A 24459-nucleotide genomic window follows, 5' to 3' on the forward strand; every position below is an offset into this window, starting at 1 on the left:
TGCTGTGGTGTGGTATGGGGTCAGCACATGGCAGGAACAGGTGAAGAGAGACGTAGGGTGCAACGCTGGCGACGTCTGGGCGGGAACTGAGACCGGGTTGCGCGCGCACCCCCCAGCCCAGCCAGCCCCTCCCCTCCTCCATATTCTCTCAGTTGGCGCCGCCCTCTCTCGCGGCGCAGGTGGGGGGAGGGTGTACGCACGCTCACTGTCACGGGTAGATATCACGCGAGTTAGCCACCGCTCATAACCTTCCTATCATCGTCAAAAAGAAGACACAAGTGAGGGCTAAACTGTCGTGGGTTTCACTGCGCCTGCGCGGTCTCGGCCCTAAGCTGGGATTATGGAGGCTTATCTCAACTCGCTGTTTATAAAGTATGTTTTGGGTGTGAAATTAGGTAGTGGTGGATGGCAGGAGCGAGGTGCCGCAACGGTGCTGGAGCTGCCGCCCTCACGACGCTACTAGTGCCACCGCCGCCCGCCGCCACCTGCCGCCGCCGCCGCCGCCGCTGCCACCGACGGCTTAGCACGTGGCAGTGACTTTAATCGGTGCCAGACTCAGTGCCAGTCCGCCGCCCCGCTCGCCGCCATGTCCGCCGCGTTGCCCCTGCCTCCACCACCCTCCCGCATCTCGTAGTCGCAGTCGCAGCCCCCACCGCAGCCCCTAGTGAGGCTCCTGTGGCCGCGGGTGAGACAGGAAGGAGGGAGGTAGGAGGCAGGAAGTAGGCAGGAGCAGGAGGAAGGAGGCAGAGAGGGGGTCGGCGCCCCCAGACGTGCCCGGCCCGCTGTTACCCTCAGCATGGACTTTCAGAGCGCCATGGAGACGTTCGCTGAAGCCTGGATGGCCGCCAACACCAAGTCCCGCCCTGGCTCCTCTGACCACCAGGTGAGCCACCACCCACACCACTTGTTAGGGGCCACGAGGGGTGACGCTCCAGGGGGCATAGGCCCACCACACCACTAACATACCCTTTGTCGGGCATGGCCTGCCCTCACCTAATATAAATTGTCTGGTGATAGCTGCAGTAGTGTATCAGAATAAAATGTGAGTGACATGCTGCCCCACAAAGGGTCAGTGGTGCTTGTTGTGGTGGTGGTGGTGGTGTGTTAGTGGTATAGTGATAGTAGCTGTACATGGTGGTTGTGGTGGTGGTCAATCATTTAGGCAGCTCGCGATGACCTGTGTTATTCACAGACACAACGCCTATCACACGGGGGGGGAGGGGAGTGGAAACGACAGCAGAGGAGAGGCGTGGGGGGAAAGGAAGGGATAAACGGGGATTAAAGGATAGAAAGAATTTGGAGGATAGAAAGATGTGGAGAGAAGGCAGAGAAAATTACAGGTAAAGAAAAAAAGAGTGGTGATGGTGCAATAAAAAAAAAATAATGGTGTATTTAGGGGAAAAGATAAAAGAAAGGAAATGGAAACGCTGAGGTGACAGGGAGGAGTGGAGAGATACGGAGAGGGACGGGAGGGGAAAGTGAGGGTGGATCAGTGTTACAAACTTTTACTGAAGGAGGAGGAGAGGGGGAGTGAAATAAGGAGACACGTGTAGTGGATGAAAGAGAGTGCAGGTGTCGCAAAATGTTACGAACTTACAGACAACAAAAAGGAGAGGCAAGAAGGGGGGGAGGGCAGGAGAGAGGATGATTTGGAGACTGTCACAGATCTTTACAGTAATTGACGAAAGAGGGGGAAGGAGAGATAAGAGAGTGGGAGAGAAAGAGACTGGGAGAGACTGAGACAAGCAAGGAAGGGTGGAGGAAGTCGAGGGAGAGGGTGGGGGGGGGGGCGCACACGTGTTAGCCTAGCCAGCTCAAGTCTCTATCCCTCTCCAACCGCCATTTTCTTCCACTTTTTAAGAACTCCAGGCGTCATCCTGGCTGTAGCCCCGATAATGCCACGCTAAACTCGCTGACGGCCACGGATTAGGCGTGGTGAGGTTTCCGTGGCTAGATAATGAGTTGCGTGGACCTCGATTCACCAATAGATTTAGGTTCAGTTCTGTTTGCGATAAATTTCTCCACCGTAACTTAAGATGTATTCTTATTTTTTTGAAAGGAAGAGACGGCGAAGGGATTTTTTTTCTTTTACAGGTAGTAAAAACGATGGGTACTGCATGATCTGAGGTCGTATTCTTCCTATACTTAAATAAATAATAAAAAACTTGGTTATGCGAGAGAAAGTATCCTATTTTGTGATAGGCCGATATGTTAAACATTTTTACAGTACTTTTTTGTTAATAGATTAGTTCTCTTTGCGTTTTAAGCGTAGTTACCCTTTGACAATAGTGGGTAAATGGGTTGGGTGATGCTATATAGTAGAGTGATCCAGTCATCATTATTAGCAAGACCCTGTTTACCAGTATTAAAGGGTTGCACAAATAGATACTGAAAAGCAGTGTCATTTACCAGTAAAAATTAGTGTTTTGGACGATTGATTAACACTGAATTTCTCAGCTAAACAGTCGCCTGTTACCAGCTGGCATAAAATACCCAGGGGTGTTGTGGCAGTGCAGGGGTGGGGGGAGGTTTTCTTTTTTTACTCTTACTGGTGATATAGTCCTAATCTGAACAAAATCGTCTGTTAATTGCCTGGGGTGAAATTCCCGAACCTATTTACGATCAATCCAAGTCGTGTATATATATATATATATATATATATATATATATATATATATATATATATATATATATATATATTTCCAGAAAGCACAAGAAGATAGGAAATGTCAGTTACTAGAGAAAATTTATAAATTATCTGGATTTTGTATCAAAGGTAATGAAGGGAAAGTGCATTTTTCCCGCCGTGTCTACTTGTGCCTGTAGAAAGAGGTCTAATTTAGGGCGGAGAACCGACCGTAAATGTTGAAAATCCCAGCCAGTCCTTGCATCAGTAGCTGAGTGCCGCCAGGGAACTAGAGGACTCGGCCTGCATTAGCTTTTGATCCTTTGAATGGAAGGATATATTAGAAAAAAAAGATGGCTTGTATTACTTGGTTGAATAAAATACTGAGGTGGCTTGTAAGCCGTAGACCTTTATATGTATACAGTAATATATATATATATATATATATATCTATATATATATATATATATCTATATATATATATATACCGGTATAATATCTAAGTGCGATGACAAGAGCGAAAGCCTTAGCTTAGCAAGGATCTCAAAAAGGGTTAAGATGGATCGTAAAGGATTAAGATGAACCGCAAAGTTAGGGTGGATCATAAGTAGATAAGTTATAATTAAGCATGCGTGAAGTTTATCCGAGTTCAAAGCTGGTGATCTCAAATTAACTCCTGAAATAGACTCGGTTGGAACCCATAACCCCATGACTACAATGGGCCGTCCCTTGACTAAATGAAATCGCCCTTACTGAAGGAGTTAAAGGAGCTTGTTTCAATCCCATTCACCATATGGGATATTTCAAGGTGAATAAAATCGTCTGGTGGTGGCAAGACAAAAATGTAAGAAGGGTGTTACGGAAGTGAAAAAAATAATCTCACCACGGAACCCCTTCAGTGCGATTATTATTCTTGCTGCTGCAGGCTGATATATTCAACTTAACAGAGATCTCATGTGTTGAAGGGGTTGATGCCGTCCCTCTAGAATTGACAGTCTCAACCACTTCACTACGCGAAGGCCATTCCAAGCTGAGAAAATCGTATACGGTAATCAGGATGAAATGCAAAAGTCGATCGTAGTGGCGGGCGCAATGGCGATTGTCTCAAGCCTTTTCGCCACGAGATCGATACTGTAAGGAGTACGCATATATATATATATATAAAGTAAATACGGAAAAAATTTGGAAATGGGTATAAAAAAAATAAAGCCGTCATGACAGTGATGATTAAATCCTACTTAGTACCGTACCCGTATTATCTGTAGTGTTGGCAGCCTCAAATCTCTGTAGCTGGTGTGTTTAGAGATGGCAGCCCCAGATCTGATTCAAAAATATCTCCCAGTAATATGACTTGTTGGCAGTGCCACATCTCAGTCAGTAATATCTAATGATGCTAGTCACAGATCTCAGTCAGCAGTACCAGTAACTACTCTAGTGTAAAGGGTATCCATCTCAGAAATAACTTTAGTGTTGGGAGTTTCAGATCTCAGCTAAAAAATATCTGAGTGGCAGTCATGTCTCAGTCAGCAGTACCAGGCAGTCTCTAGTGTTGTGTGTCTCAGATCTTAATAATATTTTTAGTGTAGGAAGTCTGAAATCTCAGACAATGATATTTATGTTGTTAGTGTCAGTTCTTCCGCAGTATTAAGTATGTTGGCAATCACAAAATCTCGATCAGTAATATCGTGCTGTCGTTTTAAATCTCAGTAATATTTTTAGTACCGGTATTGGCAGTCTCAAATCTCAATGGATTCATATTGGTACTGGTAGGGCAATATCAGATCTCAGTCATGTATTGGCAACCACTTTTCATTCGGTACTAAATTCGTTACCGTTGGCAGTCGCAAATCAGTGTCATATCTAGTGTTAGTAGTCACGAATATCTATTGGTAATTTACCAGATGTTGGCAGTAAAAAAAAAAAACAGTATTAATGTCTTTGCTGCAGGGAATTCCAATTTTCACTTAGCAATACCAGTACCTATAGTATTGGCAGTGTCTCGAGTGCTCAGATCTCATTCAAAAATATTTCTCCAGTTGGCAGTCTCAAATCTCATTCCGTATTATCTCCTCAGGGATGGTAAGCTAATCTTTTGATATAGACTGTATTTTAGTGCTGGCAGTCTCAGATCTCGCACAGTACCTCTTTAGTTCAATCTCGCTTAGTATTGCCCTTTTAGTGCTGGTAGTCTCAAATTTCGCTCAGTAGCATGTTTTCAGTGTTCGTTGTCACACCTTTCAGTCCATAACATTTCTGGTGTTGGCAGTCTCACGTGCTCAGTATTATATCTTTTCACTCTTGGTACCAGTTATCTCAGAGCCCACCCGACGAGTTTTCTGTAGTGTTGGTAGTTTTTAATCTCAGTAGTATTTTTTCAGTGTTGGCAGTCATGTATCCCACAATAATGTTTTATAAGTGTTGGCAAAATGAAATCTCGGCATCTCTTCAATGGTCGGCCTCAAACCACACTCAGTAGTACCGCTCTCTCCAGTGTTGGTAATCTGATATCATAATTACTATCTCCTCACTGCTGGTATCTCACAGGCCACTCAAATTTGTCGCATCTCCAAGACCTTAATCTCTTTCATCCTTCAGATTAACATAATATTAACTCACTCTCTCTCTCTCTCTCTCTCTCTCCTAATTTGCCTGATTAACCACGAGAGCTCATTCGTAATCTGAATAAAATCATCTGGCGGTAGCAAGAATAAGATTAAAGACGACATGATCCTACGGGGGTTAATGGGGATTACTTCTTAACCCCTTGATTTTTAGAAATTTATTTTAAGCTGAATAAAGTCGTCGAGCGGCAGTAAGAATATAGCGAGGCAAAGACGCCATCGTGGTGAAAGAGCCAGATGAGTTTTTTTTTTTTTCTTTTTTATCCCTTTCGCCCGTAACTTTTTAGACAACGCGTAAGTGTCCCAGGTTTAGCTAAAAAGAATGTAGATAAAGATATGGAGGACTTGGAGGGTAAATCATAATTATATAGTGTCGCTGATGACGGTAATTATTTATTTCTCGTGCCGCTGTTTATCCATCCATAGCTTCAAAAATAACACCAAGAAAATCCCAAGATTAATTGATATAGGGAGAATAAAATATGTAATGATGTAGATAATTACGTAAATGCATGACATGAAATATGTTGATACTCGTAGTTATTTGGGTAATGGAGGGCCTCGGGAAACAAGGATGGGTCGGCCTCAGATGCGGTAGCTGTGCAAAAGTATTTATGTACTCCAAACAGTGCAGCATCCTTCCTCGGACGAATAATTAGTTAAATAATAAATGGATGAAATTGCTAAATACCACAGACAAGTATATAAACAGATAAACGGTTATGGGATATTGAAACCATTTAGAGTGGAATGCCTAGTTAAAGTATATATATGAATCGTCATCCTCACCATCATTACCATTATCATCATTCTGACTTTTCTTCCCATCAGTGAGTGGAGCAGACATACACCATAAATAAATTGATAAACACTAAGTACTGCAAGTAAATACCGGTAGATATTGATGCTTACGAGTTAATCGGAAAAACAAGAAAGTGTGTCCCATATACGCTAACCATTTTTAATTTACTCTTTCTGATGCACTACCTTTCCCCCTCAAGTACTGTGGAATATATTTTAATCCCGCTACTAATCACCTCCCCTCCTCCATCACCCACCCACCCATCCTCCCTCCATTGCTCGCTAAAACTTTCCGCTTGTATGTAGGAGTATTTTCTTTGAAGTAAAGCCAGACGAAGATTCCTTTCGCTGCGGCATCCACTCATGTATTCTGCTCTAGCGACATACGATTTTGTTTAGTCGAGGGAAATATACTGGCAGTCAGAGAGGGTAAGAATTAATGTATGAACAGTTACAGGCTTGATTAACCTAGTCGCTACTATGGACGCACATCAGCATTTTATTCAGGCTAGCATGAGAAGGTTGGCTTAGCTGGAGACAATCGTAGCCTCCAGAGTTCACTGTTAATCTGAAGGTATTCCCAAGAACCCCTGTCCCGTCATAGGCATACTCGAGTCCCATCGGGCTAACACCACAAAGTTTAATTAAGTTGAGAAATCCTTGCAAGTATAGTCAAAGGGGTAAAAAAATTAACCACCGGTATATAAAAAAACTGATGAAAACTAGAAGTCTTAGTTAATTTTTTGAGAAATGCCGGACGATTTTCAATTAGCGGGCAGAAATCGTATACGTTAAATGATTAGCAAGTATCCTAATCAACACTACTGCAAGCATGAGTGTACTTAGATTCGCACTAACACCAGACAGGTTTGTAGACCTGGAAGAAGTCTAGCCCTCTCAGGGGCAGGTGGTTTGAGTCGTTAGATTGTTTAACAACCTGTAAAGCACACCATGACACGAATCGGGTAAAAAAGCATACCAAAATATGACACACATCGGCGGGAAACTTGTGTCCTCCTTTGTTTGACACGATGTGCATCATGGTGCGTTGTACAGGATGGTATTTATTGACTCGATTAGAGTCCGTGTATGAAAGGGCTAGTAGCCTAGTTGAAGGGTTCAGAACATATCAGCAAAAAAAGCTGTCTCGGTGAAAATTTTCGAAGTAATGGTTGTTTAATTCACACTAGACAGTGTTGCTTAACTGCGAGATATCCTCAGAAAGTCAACAGGTGTCTGCGTTAACTCCATCGCAGCTGAGGGTCGCGCTCTGGTAGTGTATTCAGGCCAACACCAAACCATCTTGTTTAGGGGTGAGAAATCCTGAGAGTCGAAAGGTGAATGGTTGTGTGTAATGTATTGATAGGCGGGAGGGAGAGCGACTTGGGATGGCAGGGAGACGGCGGGATGGAATCGGGATGAGGAAGCGTCGAGTTGGCGCCTTTGTTTAACCCTTTCTCGCACAGTGGATGCAATTATGATTTTAGTCAGGATTCCGAAATTATTTTATTCAGTAAAGCTTAGTCACCGGTAGGTAATGGGTAGGAAGTACCTCTGTTACGCATTTCATTGCTAGGATCTACCTTTACCGGTACTTAATAAAGTAGTCCAGTGATAGCCTATAGGCTAAATAAAAACTAGCTACAAATATTGTTTAAGTTGTTGGGTATGAGGTCTGGCAGTAGGTAGATGGTTCAGCTAGTTTTTCCTCTTGAAATTTTGTTTAATATACAGTAGCACAAACCCAAACACTTTTGGGAACGATGTCGCTGATGGTTATACAGGAAAGACTTTAACAGAGCAGGTAACCACAGAGTGGCAAATATAAGCTGAAATAACCATTATTGACACAGTGCATTGGGAGTGATTAAAATGAAGTTACCCATCAAATTTATGAAGTAGATAAAATCTGTGTATGTAGAATAAGCACCGGGTATATATAGATATAGCAAGAACGGTAGCAGTCAGTGAAATGTTACTCTCGAGGCGTGGGAATTCGAGGCAGTAAGCATTGGTAGTCCGTGGGCTACGGTAGTCCAGAGCAGTTAAGGGTGGATGACCGGCCTACACCCCTTTGTAGCAGTGAATATAGAAGGCAGGAATGACGAGTGAATGGAGATATGGGCCATTTTCCCTGGCTACTGATGATACCGTACTTCTGCCTTTGTATTTTTTTTCCTGCTTCTTCTTTTCCGTCCACCCATTTTTACAAGAGTGAGGACAGGGTTTAGACGGAGAGTGGATATTGTAGCAGGATGAACCGCGGTGGTGGGAGGGGCAGACCGGGAAAAGATTGAGGAATAGAGTGGATAAATAGCGTGTAGGCATGAGTGAGGGGCGCTGGGTGGAGTGGCGGGAGGGAGTGGCGTTAACTGGAGGGACGTGGAAGCGTTATTGTCGGGGCCGTCGTGGATAAACCCAAGAGGCAAGGTAGGCCTGAGGAAACAGATTAACCCCGTCACAACGCGAGGTCATCCATACGCTGAATAAAATTGTCTGGCGTTAATAGAATGAAGTAGATAAAAACCGTCATCGTAAGGAAGTTAATGAAGAGTTTCTAATTCCATAAAGATCTAGGCTGAACCAAATTGTCGAGTGGCAGCAAGAATAAAGATGTCTTGGTACACACACACACACACACACACACACACACTTTATCGATGTGGAAGTTAATATACCTGGTACAGTAAATAGTTGCGTAATTAATGAAGTAATGTAACAAGTATGCAGATTAGCGGAGTTTAGCTTGCTATGTTTTCCGGTATTACGTGTATTAATCAAGTTGTGGCTCTGGGATCAACAGTGCCGCTCCCCTTATCTCGCTGTCTCGTGCAATCCCGGTTTTCATGGTGATCTCTCGAACAATCTCGGTTTTTCCTCGTAACTCTCTCTCTCTCTCTCTCTCTCTCTCTCTCTCTCTCTCTCTCTCTCTCTCTCTCTCTCTCTCTCTCTCTCTCTCTCTCTCTCTCTCTCTCTCACAGGTATCTGGTACAAGGAATACTGTAAATACTGGTATATGTCTGTGTATGTATATTTGGCAGTCCTAATCTTAGTAATGTCTGTTCTCCTTTGTAATCTTTTATCCATTTTCTTCTTCCTCTTCTTCTTCGTCTTCTTCTTCGTCTTCTTCTTCTTCGTATAATAATAATAATAATAATAATAATTTATTATTATTATTATTATTATTATTATTATTTTTATTATTATTATTGTCATTAACCAATGACAAGTCGATATTACTTTGCTGGAGTTGGGAGAGGCGTCTTTGACTAAATGTATCTATTGAAATTAGTCTCCATTTACCTTTCCAGCTAGAGGGCGCCATTCTTACTTTATTCAGATACTGCCAGATGATTTGATTCAGCTTGCGAGAAACCTTTTTGAACCCAAAGGGATATTATATTTTTATTTTTCCTTTTTCTAGTATGGCCCCATTTTTAATACATACATTATACATTTATTCCCTTTTTTATTGTGTGTGTGTGTGTGTGTGTGTGTGTGTGTGTGTGTGTGTGTGTGTGTGTGTGTGTGTGTGTGTGTGTGTGTGTGTGTGTGTGTGTCCAGCCCCAAAGAGGTGACTGGAGGTTTTTCAATCATGTACCGTATTATCTCAATGAGAGTAAGCTGATTATTTACCCTTAACCCTGCCACTACGATGACGTTTACGTAATCTCGCCATTTTATTCTATTTTGTTTATTTATTTAATTATTTTTTTGTCCATGGAGAAACTTGTGGGACTAGAGGGGTTAACTACATGCAGCTTTCAGTATCCCATTCAATAGGGGCAATCTTTCCTTGAAGTGTATGAATTAAATGATGTGGTAGTAGGAAGGATAACCCAGATTATGACATCATTGCACTGAGAGGGTTTAATGTACCGTATTTCTCACCGTTTGTAGTTACCGGTACAGGTTTATTATACATTATTCAATATTTCCCTTGCGCGTTTTTCATTTCCTAACATATTTCTGTTATTTTATAGTAGCCTATTTCTCCGTACCGTATAATATTATCTATTTAGAATTTATTTTCTTGTTTTCATAATAATGTTAATTATGATTTTATGCCTTAATCCATTAGCCTACCCGTGTATGTTATATCCAATTGCCGTATCCATTTTTCACCTTTCATTCTTTTGTGCCTCTTTCGGGGGTTTTCTCACAATGAACGTTACCGATACTGATTTTTTTTTACTAGCTATTTTCTCAAATAATTGTATCCTACCAAGGTTTTAGCACAAGCCCTTTTGTACTGTGACACTTTATATTTTTTCCCCTGCTACCACCAGACTGTTTTGTGAAGGAATGAAGGGAGTAGAATCTCATGCTAATACTGGCACTGCCTACGATCCCGTCTCTTCTTTTGTATATTTGATGCAGCCAGTCGATTGTGTTCAGCTTCATTCTGTTGTGTCAGAAACGATTTCCATTATATCTGTCAGTACAATGTTCCTTATAGATAGATATGGTGTATGTGTCAGAAAGCAAGGCATGGGGAATGATGAGGCGAAGCAACTGACAGCGGATGCAGCTGGATGGAGGAATATTGTACGGAATGTGTGACAGGGATTCCCCCGCCCTCCCCCCTTTTTTTTCGGTGACGTGGTAGTCGTTGGATTGACCCTAGGTGATAGGTAATAGGAAGCGCGCAAGTGTGGATAGTTATGCCTGTGAGGTGGAGTCAGATTCCAGAGGCTTCATTGGTAAGTAAGTGAGAGTGTTGCCCATGTAATTGAGCATCCTGTTCGGAGTTCATCCCTCGTTTCTTTTCCTCACTTTTGACCCTATCGTATCTGACCCTTGGGGGGAAAAAGACTTCGGAGTGATGATGATGATGATGATGATGATGATACCGTTAATTGCTAGACCTCTCGTAGTGATGGGGCAGTAAGTGATCTCCAGTAACCCTCTGCATAGCGACATCTTATTTTTTATTCGTGCTACAACCAGACGATTTTATTCAGTTAAAACCCGCTTAGGCACACACACACACACACACACACACACACACACACACACACACTCTCTCTCTCTCTCTCTCTCTCTCTCTCTCTCTTTTTCTCTCCCACTGATTGTGTTTTTATTTATTTTTTTGTTCTTCACATCATTCTCTGTCAGTTATGTGCCATTTACATTATTTATTTTCATCTTGTATCTGTTCTCTACTTCATTTCTTGTTTTCTTTACATCTTTCTTCGTCTCCTTTACCTCTTTTTCTTTGTGTGTTTTTTTTTTCTTTATTTCCTCTACATGCCTTTTCCACCTCTTCACCTTTCTTGCCTTTCTTTATACCTCTTTTTCACCTGTTCCTTCACCCCTGTTTTGTTTCGTTTATTTCTCTTTGCTTCTTTCACCTCTTTTGCCGTTTTTCGTAATCCTTTTACTTACCGGTATATCCTCTGTTTCTATCACCCCTTCTTCCACTTTATTCTTCCTCCGCACTCACCATCTTTCCTGTCCTCTCTGTTCCATCACTTTTCCAGCTACTGCACCTCCTCATGCTGTTTCTTCCTTCCCTTCCTTTCACATCTTTCGCATTTCTTCCTTACCTCTCTCACTTTTTTCCATCTCACTCTGTTTCCACTCCCTCATATACCCTACCCGTTGCTCCTTATCCCCATTTCTTTGTTTTCACTATCTTCTTTCTTCCCACCCTTTTTTCACCTCTTCCTCTGTCTCATTGTTTCATCTTTCTTACCGTTTCACCTTCTTTCCTGTTCTCTTTTACATCTTTCTCTCATCAACGTCTTGTCACTTCCACCTTATTCTGTCTTCTCCCTCCTCCATCCTCAATATTATTTTTTTTTTATCCTCACCAGTACCTTATTATCTTCTTTCTTTTTCACCATTTTCGTTTTCTTACAGTTTACTCTGAATCCTCGTCGCACTACCTTTCTTTATTTATCTTTTTCACGCCCACCTGTGTCATCAACTCTTCCATGTTCCTTTTCCAGTTCTCACTTTTTTTTGTTCTTCCACACCTGTTATCACATTTCCTCTCACCTTATTCTGTTTCACTTACCTCATTCTTCCACTGTATCACCGTATTTCCCTACCTGCCATTCATCTATCCTTATTTTCCACCCCTTTGCTTTACTTTGTTTTCTCTGCTTCCTCTTTGTACCTCCTTCCCGTTTTTCTTTGCCTGTCTCTCTCATCCACCTCCAGTTTTTACCCCTTCTCTCCACCGTAAATTTGTTGTTCTACTTCCCCCTTCATCCTCTTTCACTGTCACTGTTTCTTCTTACCTTTGTCCATTGTTACTTATCGGTACCTCCTCTTATTCCCAGTTACTGATTTTATGTCCCCCTTTCTGCTTACCTCATTTGCACCTCTTAACCTGCAATATTCCATCAGTTTACTTTTTCTTTATCTTATTTCCCTTTTATCCCTTTTATTTGTCTCCGTTTGTCGTGTTCCCTATCTTGCAGTTCCCTCTGTGTCTTCCTTATTCCCATTTTTACCGCTTTTCCATCTCGTCCTTATATCTCCTGCCCCCCCTTTTTTTTGAGTCCTGTGTTGTTTATTCCACGTCCTTTCACAGTCATCTTTGTTGCTCCATTCCTGGTACTTTATTTCCTTTTTCTCTCTTCATCTTCCCATGTTAATATTTTTCTCTATTTCCATGCCTCTTTCGTCACGACGTTTTACCTATCTTATTTTTTTCATTGGCCTATATTATCTTGTTTCTTTATTCCATCCTCATTGTATCTTTGTCTTCCTGTATTGTCATCTGTATTTCCCTACGTTCTCTTTCATTCTGTTCTTTTCCTCTGAGTTTCCTTTATCATGAAATTCTTCCATCTCGCCTTCCTCTCTTTCGTTTTTGTGATTTTATTTACTGTCACTTCTTTCTATCCTTTAGTCCATTCCCCATTGGCTCTGTTTTACCCACATTCGTCAATTTATTCATTCGTATCCCCCATTTCTTTGGCTCTGTTTCCTCACCTTACACCTTATGCACTTCTCATGCTTTTTTCCTGCTTCCTCTTCCCCTGTTTGATTATTTCCCTGTTTCACTCTCCTATGCCTCATTCAGTCTTCATATGATTGTCTTGCAACTGCTGTGTGGCCATGTCTACATATGTGTAATATATGCCCCGCATAAAAATGAGAAGTAGTAACAATCTATTTCTTTAACCCCCTCCCTCCCACATTGTAACGCTCTTATTCATTCTCCGTTTCACCATCCCTTCTCTACTCTCATTATTATTTTTTTTCCTCTGCCCCTCTTGCCCGTTTCTGGTGATTCTTCATTCCCACTACTCTTTTCTTCACTCCCATATATCATTTCCTTCTCAGTTTCTCTGTCCTCCGTTATTTCCCTTTTAATACTCTCCCCCATTCAGTTCCTCTTTTTCCACTATTCTTCGTTACATCTATCCGTTTCGCTGTCTCCCCCATTCACCTTTGTAATCTCTTCCCCCTTTTCATTTTCCCCTTCTCCAGATCAACATTTGCTCCTCTGTTCCCCTTTTCCTCCATTTCTCATATTTCTTGGTCTCCTTCTTTTCGCCACCGGCATGCTCCTCTCCATTCTCATTCTTTTTAATTCATTCTCCGTTTCCCCTTCTTCACTCCTTCCCTTTTATTATTACCTCTCCTTCCCCTTTCTACTACCCCTTTCATCTTTAAAATCTCCGTTTAGTTTTCCCGATGCTTCTTTTATTCATTTTTCTTCCCCTTTCCTTCACTCATTCTATTTTATTCTCAGGTGCTCTTTCACCCTTCCCATTTCCTTGTTATTTACTTTCACCCTTTTCACTACCCTTTCTGCACTTCGTTTCATTCATCGTTTTTTCTACGTTCTCCCTACCGTCCATATATTAATCATCCTCTCATATCAGTACCTTCTCTATTCTTCATTTATTTTCAGTTTCACCCCATTTCTCGTAATCGTTCTCTCTCCCAATTAACTCCCGGTACCTTTTTTTTTTTCACTCATTCTGCTTCATGTCTTTCTCTGTTAACACCTTTTATTTTTTTATTCTTCTATCCCTTTTATTATCTTATGCTTTATTTCGCCACTTTATTTCCCTTACCTCCTTCAGCCCATTTTATTTAATCGCTGTCTCCCCCTGTTCATTATCCCTTCACCGTCATTCCCCCTCATTTCATTCTTCATTTCTTATTCTTCTTCATTCATCATCCATTTTTATCACCACGTTCTTTCCCCGCTTAATTTCCCTGTGCCGCGTTTCTCCTTTTGGCCTGTACTTATAATGACTTCAGAGATTTCGTAACCCCTCTTGCTCAGAGATTTATTTTGCACATCACACCTAGCTTAATACAGCTCTTGTACGGTATGTTACTGATGCCGCCTGTGTCGATATTAAGCAGGTACATCATACACCGGAAAATAGGTTACAAGATGCAAAATAAATCTGTAAGGAAGAGGCGCTACGGAGTCTCCTCTCCCGTCGGTCGGTTAGTCGGTCGGGTAGGCGGAGGGAAGACATCAGGTTCCGCTAACGTAGCTTCTTCAGCCTCGTGACTTATTGATTTTTTATTCTACCGAGTGATTGTACTCAGCTGTGAAAACCGTGCTAGTGAAGGCAGTGGACGCGTATAACCTCTCCAGTTTGACTAACCTATCTTAAGCTGAATAAAGTCGTCTTAGGAAAGTAGGCCTAGGCTCAGATGTAGACTACGTCATGGTAGTAAAATGGCGAACGACTCCTTTATTTATGCAGTAATTGTATAGTGCTAGTTTCTTTTACGTATATACCCTCATTTTGACATCCTGAAACCGGGAGGTACGGTAGATTTTTTTTTTTTAATTGGATGAGAGGTACTGTTGGTATATACCGGTAGCCGAAGAAACCAGTACATCCCTCATTGACTCTTCATTATTTACTTATCCATTTATTGGTGGTTCCTTTTCTGTGTGTGTGTGTGTGTGTGTGTAAATCCATCCCCCTTCATTAACGACCCTTCCTTTATGGATTATTTTGTTATGTTTATCTTGTATTTATGTAATCATAATATCTAGCTACAGTAGCTACGTTGAAGACCTGAATGATGAATGAAAATCCATCCCGTCCCTCATTAACAGTTCTTCAGTTATTCCTCATATGTAGGTTATACTGACTGGCCCAAGACACATTCCTCGTCTTGCAGTTGTAGAAAGCAGACACATTATATGTAGGCTATAAAAAAGTGTTAATTTCGTCACTTTTAACACTTCGAATGGTGAGTGAATGGCTTGTTATGTGGTCAAAGAAAGTCGTCGCTTATTAACAACCCCTGCTTTATCCAGCACCTGTACAATCATCATGTTTTTTGGCCAGGAAGGAGAAAATGCTGATGGTTTGACTGTTAGGTGGGGCCAGGTTTGGGAAGGTTGAATGACTCACTCATTTCACTGGCCGTGCTCTCGATAATTCTGCCCTCGTTGCTTTGCTTCCCTTGTTTCTGGATCCAACGTCACTCCTCCTCTTTGGTAGGACTTTGGGTTGGGATGATGATGATGATGAACGACTGGATGTACCATATGCTGCAATCCATTCCATTTGTATCGCACAGCACTGGTAACGTACAGGTTTTTTTTTTTTCCCTGCAGTTGTGGTTTCTTTGCGGATTTGAGTTTTGTCCCTCCAAAATAAGCCTTTAATAGTGAGAATAGGATGATGGTGGTGATGACTTTGAGACTATGGTGAGTATGATAATTTCCAGGTCGTGGTGTTGATACTAATAAAGATGATGATGGTGATGATGACTTTCAAGATCTTAATGATAATACTTATGGTGATGATTTTGATGATTTTTCGAGATCTTGTCGTTAACAGTGATGAGTTTCGCGAATTCAGTGATGATGATGATGATGATGATGATGATGGTTCTTTTTTTTCCTGGTCGTGTAGTTGTGAAAGAAGATTAGGATGATTCGCAGCCCTGTTCTTTCGACTCCGGATTAGTGATGAATGGAGGGAACGAAGGGAGATGGGAGGGGCGGGAGAGAGGGAGGGAGGGACGGTGGAAGATGGGTGGGAGGGAGGGTGGTAGGAAGGGAGGAGGTAGGGATGGAGAGGTGGTGTAGGAGAGAGAGAGAGAGAGAGAGAGAGAGAGAGAGAAAGGAAAGGATGACGGGAAAGAAATTAAGAAACTGAAAGATGGCGAGAAGGGAAAAAAAAAAAAAGAAGTGAGAGAGTGAAAAGGAAGGAAGGAGGAAGAGAGAGAAAGGGGAGGGAGGGAGAGGGGGAGGGAAGGGGGATTGGATGTCTGGATTAAGGGCGGAAGCCGGGGGAATAGGAGAGCGTAGAGGGGAGGAGGGTAAACAGGAAGAGAGAGAGACAGAGACAGAGAGAGAGAGAGACAGAGAGAGAGAGAGAGAGGGGGAAAGGGAGAGAGAGCAGGAGGAAGAAAGGAAAAAAAAAGATGGATAAAATAAAAATAAATGTTAAAGTAAACAGGAAGTAATTCTCTCTCTCTCTCTCTCTCTCTCTCTCTCTCTCTCTCTCACCCACACGAGGGATTGGTCTGGAATTATCGGGTTTGGGCGTGAGTGAGCGAGTTTTGGCGGCCACGGATCACTTTTAGGCGTAAAGGGATTAGTTTTGGGCGGGACAGATCAGTTTTGGGCGGGGAGGAATTAGTTTTGGGCGGGAAGGATTAATTTTATACCGGGAAAGAGTTAGTTTTGGGCGGGGAAAGGATTTATTTGGGGCGAGAAGGATTTACTGTGATCGGATCAATAATATTTTTGGCGGGAAAAGATGAAATTTGGCTGGCTATGAAAAGATTAAGAGGAAAAGATGAAATTTAGACGGGGAAAGGATTAGTTAGGATTTTGGGACGTGGTGAATCATTTTGGCCGGGAAACCGATGGAGTCCGGACGCAAAAAAGGGGCCGGGATTAGGGCGGGCGGATGAGGGGTTGGTGGGTGGGGGGAGGGGGGTTACGTTTAATGGGTGGGATTAGTTGCTGGGGGGAAAATATTAGTTTTGGCCGGAGGAAAGATTACTTTTGGGCGGGAAGGATTAACTTTGAGCGGAAAAGGGAGTAGTTGTGGGCGGAAAGGGATTAAATTTAGGAACCGTATGAATGTAAGGATTAGTTTTAAAGATCATATTAGGATGGGAAAGGATTAGTTAAAATTTTAGGTCGCGCTGAATTACTTTGACCAGGGAAGCGATGGAGTCTGGGTGTAAAAAGAGAGTGGAATTAAGGAAGGGTGGATGAGGGGTTGGTCGGGAGGGGCGGAGGATTGCGTCTAATGGGTAGGATTAGTTTAGGCGGACCGGATTACTCTGAACTGGCTGGATTACCGATATTATGAGAAGGGGACTACTTTATCCGGCTGGCATTAGTTTGAGTGAGTGGGATTAGCTACTTTTAGAGGTGAAATTATTATGTATTTGTGCCATCAGTATTATGAGAAGGGGATTATATTGTTGGATTACCGATATTTTGAGTGGATTTACTATGGTTAGGTGGGATTACCGATGTTATATAAGAGGGCATTAATACATTCTGGGTGGGATTACCGGTTTGAGAGGGATTAGTATATTTCATTGAGGATTACCGAGTTGAGAGGGATTATTATATATCAGGATTGCCGATATTATGCGAGGGATATTATGTTTTGGCTGGGATTACTGATATACGAGAAGGGGGATTGTTATATTTCGGGTGGGATTACCGATAATATAGGGGAGAGATTATGTGAGCGTTGTGGTGTGGATGTGGATGTGATAGGAAGCGTTAGGAGGAACACACTGAGGTGGTTTGGCCATGTGGAGAGGATGGAGGGTGAGAGACTGACGTGGAGAGTGTTTGTGAGTGAGGTGGAGGGGGGGAGAGGGAGGGGGAGGCCGAGGATGAGATGGAGGGATGGAGTGGAGAGGTATATGAGAGAAGGAAGTGTGGTTTGGGAGCAGGGCAGTGAAGTGGCGGGGGACATGGCGACGTGGAGGCGATTTGTTTGTGGTCACCCCATGCGGGATTGAGGCGTCTGGCAATAGATAGATAAATAGATTGTTTTGAACGGGATTACTTTGAGAGGGCGAGATTATCGGTATTACGAAAAGGCGGGATTAGGCCCCGTCTGATTTAGTGGGGTTACTTTGAGAGAGAGGGATTGATTTATTTTGAGAGGTGGGATTACTTTGAGAGGGCGGGATTGATTTATTTTGAGAGGTCGGGATTACTTTGAGAGGGTGGGATTATCAGTATTACGAGAGATCAGGTTTATTTGATTTTTGGGCGGGATAACATTGAGAGGGGATTGGTGTTATATTCTCGCGGGAGTTACTTTGAATGAGGGATTTTATGGGGGGATGATGAAAGGGTGGGATTACAGGGACCGATATTACGAGAAGGCGGGATTTTATTATTTTTGGCTGGATTATTTTAGGTGTCCGAGCTGATGATCAAGGGACGGGATTACAGGTACCGATTTTATGAGAAAGCGGGATTTTATTATTTTTGGCTGGATTATTTTAGGTGTCCGCGCTTGGTTTTGAATCCCTTCAGTACGATGACGGATTTTATATTTCAGATTTACTACCTCCAGACGATTTCATTCATCTTTGAAAAACCTCTCGTACTGGAAGGGTTAATTGGTGGGATTTACATGGTCAGGAAGGATTGCCATTACTAGCTAAGAATACGATAACTTGGGTGAGTGGATTATTACGGTATATTATGGGCGGGATTAGTTTCAACGGGATTATCAGTATTATGAGAGGATGGGATGATTACAGTTTGGCCGGGATTATTTTGAACGGGTGGGATTATTATTTTTTGGGCGGGATTAAGTTAAATAGGTGGCATTATAGTTTGGGCGGGATTAACTTAAACGGGTGGGATGGTTACAGTTTAGCCAGGATCATTTTGATCTAGTGGGATTATTGTATTTTAGATTGGATTAATATGAACGGGTTGTGTCATATTTTGGGCGCGATTAGCTTCACCGGACCGAATTGTAAAATTTTTGCATAAATTATATTTCGAGCGGGATTGAATTGAGCGGCAGGGCCTATTATTATTATTATTATTATTATTATTATTAGTCATTTTTTATTCTTTTTTTTATTTTTTGATTAGGTTTTAATCTCTTCGAAAGAACTGTTTTATTGTTGCCATTGACCGATTTATTCCTCTCAAGAAAACCTCATACTGAAGGGATTACTTTGTGACGGTGGGATAATTACTTTTTGGACGGATATACTGAGTGGACGATAATATTTTGTAAGATAGGATTAGTTTGGGCGGACTGGATTATCATATTTTTGCGAGATTATAATATTTTTGGCCGGGATTACGTTGAGAGGACGGGATTAGGCTAGTCTTGTTAAGCCGGATTCCTTAAAGTTGGCAGAATGTTGGGGGATGGAGGGTACATTAAATCCCTCTCAGTACAGTGGCATCTTTTTTTAAATTCATTCTTAGTACCGCATGATTATTTTTTTCATTGAAGGGGACATAGAAGATATCCACTATTCACCTTCAGTGCCACGACCTCTTTTTTCTTAGTTTACTGCGCTTTCCACCAGACGGTTTTATTCCTCTCAGTAAAAATCCCTCTCTTAGTAAAGGATTAATCTTAGGCTGAGGCTTAGGATTGAGTTTGAGCCTCATTTGTACGATGACGTCAGCATACTCTTGGTCCCCACACACGATGTTCTGATCTTTCACAAATCTGGTACTGCAGAGGTTTATGGCAACTGATGAGGTTGGTTTCCATGGATAGGATTAGTCTTGGTTAGGTGGATTATGGGTATATGAGTGGCCGGGATTTGCCTGGGAGGGTGGGATTAATTTGATTGTGAGGGTTACTTATATATACGGTACCGGTATACGGTACACACACACACACATACACACACACACACACACACACACACACATATATATATATATATATATATATATATATATATATATATATATATATATATATATATATATATATATATATATATATATATATATATATATTGACGGAATTATGTAGGGCAAACGGGATTTTTTTATACAAGGAAAAGGGAACCCAAAGCTAAAGCCTGCATGTTATAGCTAGTTAGACGGGATTAGTTTGGTAGGGTGAGAGATTAAGGGCTGTGTTAATTAAATCTTGGGCGGACGAGATTATTGTATTTTGGGCTGGATTATTTTGAAAGGCTGGGTTAATAATATTTTAGACGGATTTACACAGGTCGGTTGGGACTGCGGGCATTGCCGGTATGGTCGGGAGGGGTAACCTGACGGGCGGGCCGGAGGAGGGCGTGGACGATGGGAGGGGGAGACGAAGGCATGACATTAGGCTCTTCAGTACGATGGCTTTTATTGCTTGATTTAATTCATTGAAGAGGCTAAAGATAGCTTGATATAATCCCGTCAGTACGATTTTTTTTTTTATCACTTCAATTGACGATTCTGTTCACCCACGGAAATTTATCTCGTATTGAAGAGGTTAATGGTTGGGCTGGGGATTTGGTTGCTAAGATCAATTATTTATTCCCTTCAGTACGATGATGCTTTGTTTTTTTTTTTTTAGTTTATTTTTGATTAGTACAAAACATTTAATTTCTAATGGGTTTCTCTATAGTGCTGGAAGGGAAGGGGATAATGGCTAGAGGTAGTTTGGGTGAGTGGAATAACAGTATTATGGGTGGGATTGCAGTATTTAGGCAGGGATTGCAGTACTTAGGGTGGGATTATGCAGTATTTTGGGTGGGATTGCAGTATTTAGGAGGGATTGCAATACTTAGGGCGGGATTGCAGTATTTTGGGTGGGACTGGTTTTAGCGGGCGGGAATAATTTGAGTGTACGCAGGGGGTGGGGTGGGTTGCTTCTGAGAGTGTGGGATTAAAGAAAGCGGGGTTAGTATTGGATAGGGGGTTGGATGATGGGGTGGGACGATGGATTTTGACGCGTTCAGTACCAAGCGCCTCATATTTATTTACCGGTATATAATTCTGACTCCCACCTGACGATTATACTCATTCAGGGTGTATTGACAGAATACTGAATGCTGAATGGGTTAGATTAATTAGCTGAATGGGATAGATTAATGAGGTGAGTGAGATAGATTAATGAGCTTAGTGCGATAGATTAATGAGCTGAGTGGAATAGATTAATGAGCTGAGTGGGATAAATTAATTAGCTGAGTGGGATAGATTAATTAGCTGAGTGGGATAAATTAATGAGCTGAGTGGAATGTGTTAATTAGCTGAGTGGGATAAATTAATTAGCACTAGATTAATTGGATAACTGAGTGGGATATATTAATTAATACTGATTAATTAGGTAACTGAGTGGGATAGATTAGTTAATGCTAGATTAATTAAGTACCATAACTGAGTGGGATATATTAATTAATACTAGTTTAATTAGGTAACTGAGTGGGATAGATTAGTTAATGCTAGATTAATTAAGTACCATAACTGAGTGGGATATATTAATTAATACTAGTTTAATTAGGTAACTGAGTGGGATAGATTAATTAATTCTAGTTTAATTAGGTAACTGAGTGGGATAGATGAAATAATACTTGTTGTGGCGGATTTAATAACGCTAGACTAATTAATTAACACTTGAAGGGAAGGTTAACTAAACTCAGTTGTGATAGATTAATTAATACGACTGTACGCGTATGTACATTGTTGCAATAGGTTTGTACACCTGTGACGGGCAGGTGGCTCTCGTGCACTGGTTCAGTCCGTGTCTGGGGGACCGTGAAGGGCAGCTGGTCCATATTGGCGAGTAGCACCACATTATATGGCTGGAGAAGTGACCTGCCCCCACCCAGTACCCCATGAACGGGTAACTGTGTGGAAAGCTAGTGGTGTGTACGGTGAGAGTGGCATGAGGTAATAACAGCTGGTGTGTGTGTGTGTGTGTGTGTGTGTGTGTGTGTGTGTGTGTGTGTGTGTGTGTGTGTGTGTGTGTGTGTGTGTGTGTGTGTCAGTCTGTAGGCTATACTATCATCCAGGGAACCTTGACAGGGCGACAACATCCTCTCACCCCTTCATTACGATAACGTCTTTTTAGGTTGTTGTTATGTGTAGTTGATTAGGTCTGTATATATCTTTGGAGAGACTCTCACCTGGGATGGATGCCTATAAACCTGTACTTTAGCAATCCCTTCACTGCATGGAAGGTCTCCTAAGCTGAATGAAGCAGCTTGATGTTAACTAGAACAGAATGGAAGAGATATCCTTGGACTGAAGGAAGTGATGTCCATTCCCAAGTTGGATCGAATCCAGGTCAGGAGGAATGGTAGACGCAAGCATTACTGGTGATTATCAGAGGACGTGGCTAAAGATTATCACAGTACATGTCTAAAAGTTTATCACAGGACGTGGCTAAAGATTATCACAGTACATGGCTAAAAGTTTATCACAGGACGTGGCTAAAAGTTTATCACAGGACGTGGCTAAAGGTTATCACAGGACGTGGCTAAAAGATTATCACAGGACGTGGCTAAAGATTATCACAGGACGTGGCTAAAAGATTATCACAGGACGTGGCTAAAGATTATCACAGGACGTGGCTAAAAGATTATCACAGGACGTGGCTAAAGATTATCACAGGACGTGGCTAAAAGGTTATCACAGGACGTCGCTAAAAGATTGGCACAGCGTGGAAAAAGTACCGTATCACTAGACAAGGAAAGGTTGACACTCCGCGGGAAAGATTATCAGTGGGTGAGAAAGTTTTGCACTGGGTGAGAAATATTAGCTCTGGGCGGGATCGGTTAGCACTGGGTGGGGAATATAAACACTGAATGGGAAAGACTACCACAGTGGGAAAGATTAGCACTGGGTGGGGAAGTTTAACACTGAGTGGGAAAGATTAACACTGGGTGGGGAAGATTAACACTGAATGGGAAAGCTTAGCACTGGGCGAGAAAGATTGCAGTGGGCTGGAAAGCTTAGCACCGGACGAGGAAGATTATTTTTGGGCGTGGAATGGATTATGGTGAGGCGGGAGGACAGGATTTGGTGAGGAATGAGCGAGTTTGGGCGGGGATTATAGGATTTACGCGGGCTTGGGTGGAAGAGGGGGGGAAGGGGGGCTTACCTGGGACGTGGAGAGACGGGCTTGCGAGGGAAAGGGAAGGGAAAGAGGTGTAGTGGATGGGAAGGGTTTGGAGGGGAAGGGAAGGAACGGAGTTTGAGGGGTAACTTTCAAAACGATATCTTCGCTTATATTTTGTTTAACAGACGGTTGGCTGTCTGGCAGATGTATGTGAAGCCCATCTTAAAAACAATAAAGGAAAAAAGGTATATATATATATATATATATATATATATATATATATATATATATATATATATATATATATATATATATATATATATATATATATAAAATTTATAGTACGTGTGGCCAGGAAAAAGTTTGGTGTGTGAGGTGGAGCCAGGATTCCGGCGACTTGAGTGACTGTATTGTCTGTTTCACTGAACGTACTCGTACTGATAATAGTTTTTCCACTGTAGCAGTGTCTTCTGTCCTAGAATCTGGATCCTCCCTCATCCCATGATGATGGTGATGACCACCACACGATTATACTCAGCTAAGGAGAATCCCTTAATAATTAAGATGGTTAAGCCCTGTAGCTCAGAGGGTTTGCCAGGGACGAGTAAAACCGTGTGGTGTTAGCCAGGGGTAAATACCGTTGATCTGTAGTCCCCTGGATTAGAAAGCTATTCCATCGCAGGGCTGGACGCCACTTACCGCACTATATTTCTTACTTTCGGGCGTATGTATAAAGCCATCACGATTAACTCTTAGAATCGAATTTATGAACATTGTCATTTACTCTGGCTGATATCAGAGAAATTTCTTAAGTTCGTAAGAATGTATTTTAGGGAAAATAAAAAATACAAAGTATCCTGATATACCCAGTAAGTTTTCACCGACGATGAACTATTTTATTTTATTCTTATCATTATTATTACTCAGCATTAAGAAATCCAGCGCGGTCAGATGGTGAAGCCGAAAGACCGTGAGGCTGTGACGGTCTGGACGGTGGGTGATGGAGGGGGAGGGGGGACGGGATTGGGTGAGTAAATATTAGGCCAATAGGAACAGGAGTGAGGTGGATCAAGGGTTGGGGAGGCGGAAGTATGTGTATAAACAAAAGCAGCCAGAGGAAGATTGGTTTCTTGAGAGAGAGAGAGAGAGAGAGAGAGAGAGAGAGAGAGAGAGAGAGAGAGAGAGAGAGAGTATATAGACAGATGGACAGTTGGAAGTACCGTCGGTTAATATTAGTTTGATTACGAGAAAGAATGGCGCTAAACGATTCAGAACGAACAGATAAGCGAGATAGAGGAGAGAGATAAAGCCATACAGACGAGAGACAGCAACAGAATCTGAGTTAAGCCCTTCAGTACGATGACAACCTTTTCATTTGTTTTCCACCACCAGGCTGTTGTATTCAGCGTGGGAGAGACTTCCA

General features: G+C 42.1%; 1 protein-coding gene across 1 annotated transcript in view; it reads left to right on the forward strand.

Moving 5' to 3' along the window:
- Positions 1-796: 796 nt before the first annotated feature.
- Positions 797-24459, forward strand: part of LOC145406813 (homeobox protein dve-1-like) — a 296902-nt gene continuing 273239 nt past the window's right edge. The window contains exon 1 of the mRNA XM_080277909.1: positions 797-883. Within this exon, the coding sequence (XP_080134035.1) occupies positions 797-883 (87 nt within the window). The remainder of the gene's footprint in view (positions 884-24459) is intronic.

This window comes from Coenobita brevimanus, chromosome 71 (assembly GCF_032717465.1).
Source record: "Coenobita brevimanus isolate Jiangsu-jjx chromosome 71, ASM3271746v2, whole genome shotgun sequence".
Taxonomy (NCBI): Eukaryota; Metazoa; Arthropoda; class Malacostraca; order Decapoda; family Coenobitidae; genus Coenobita; species Coenobita brevimanus.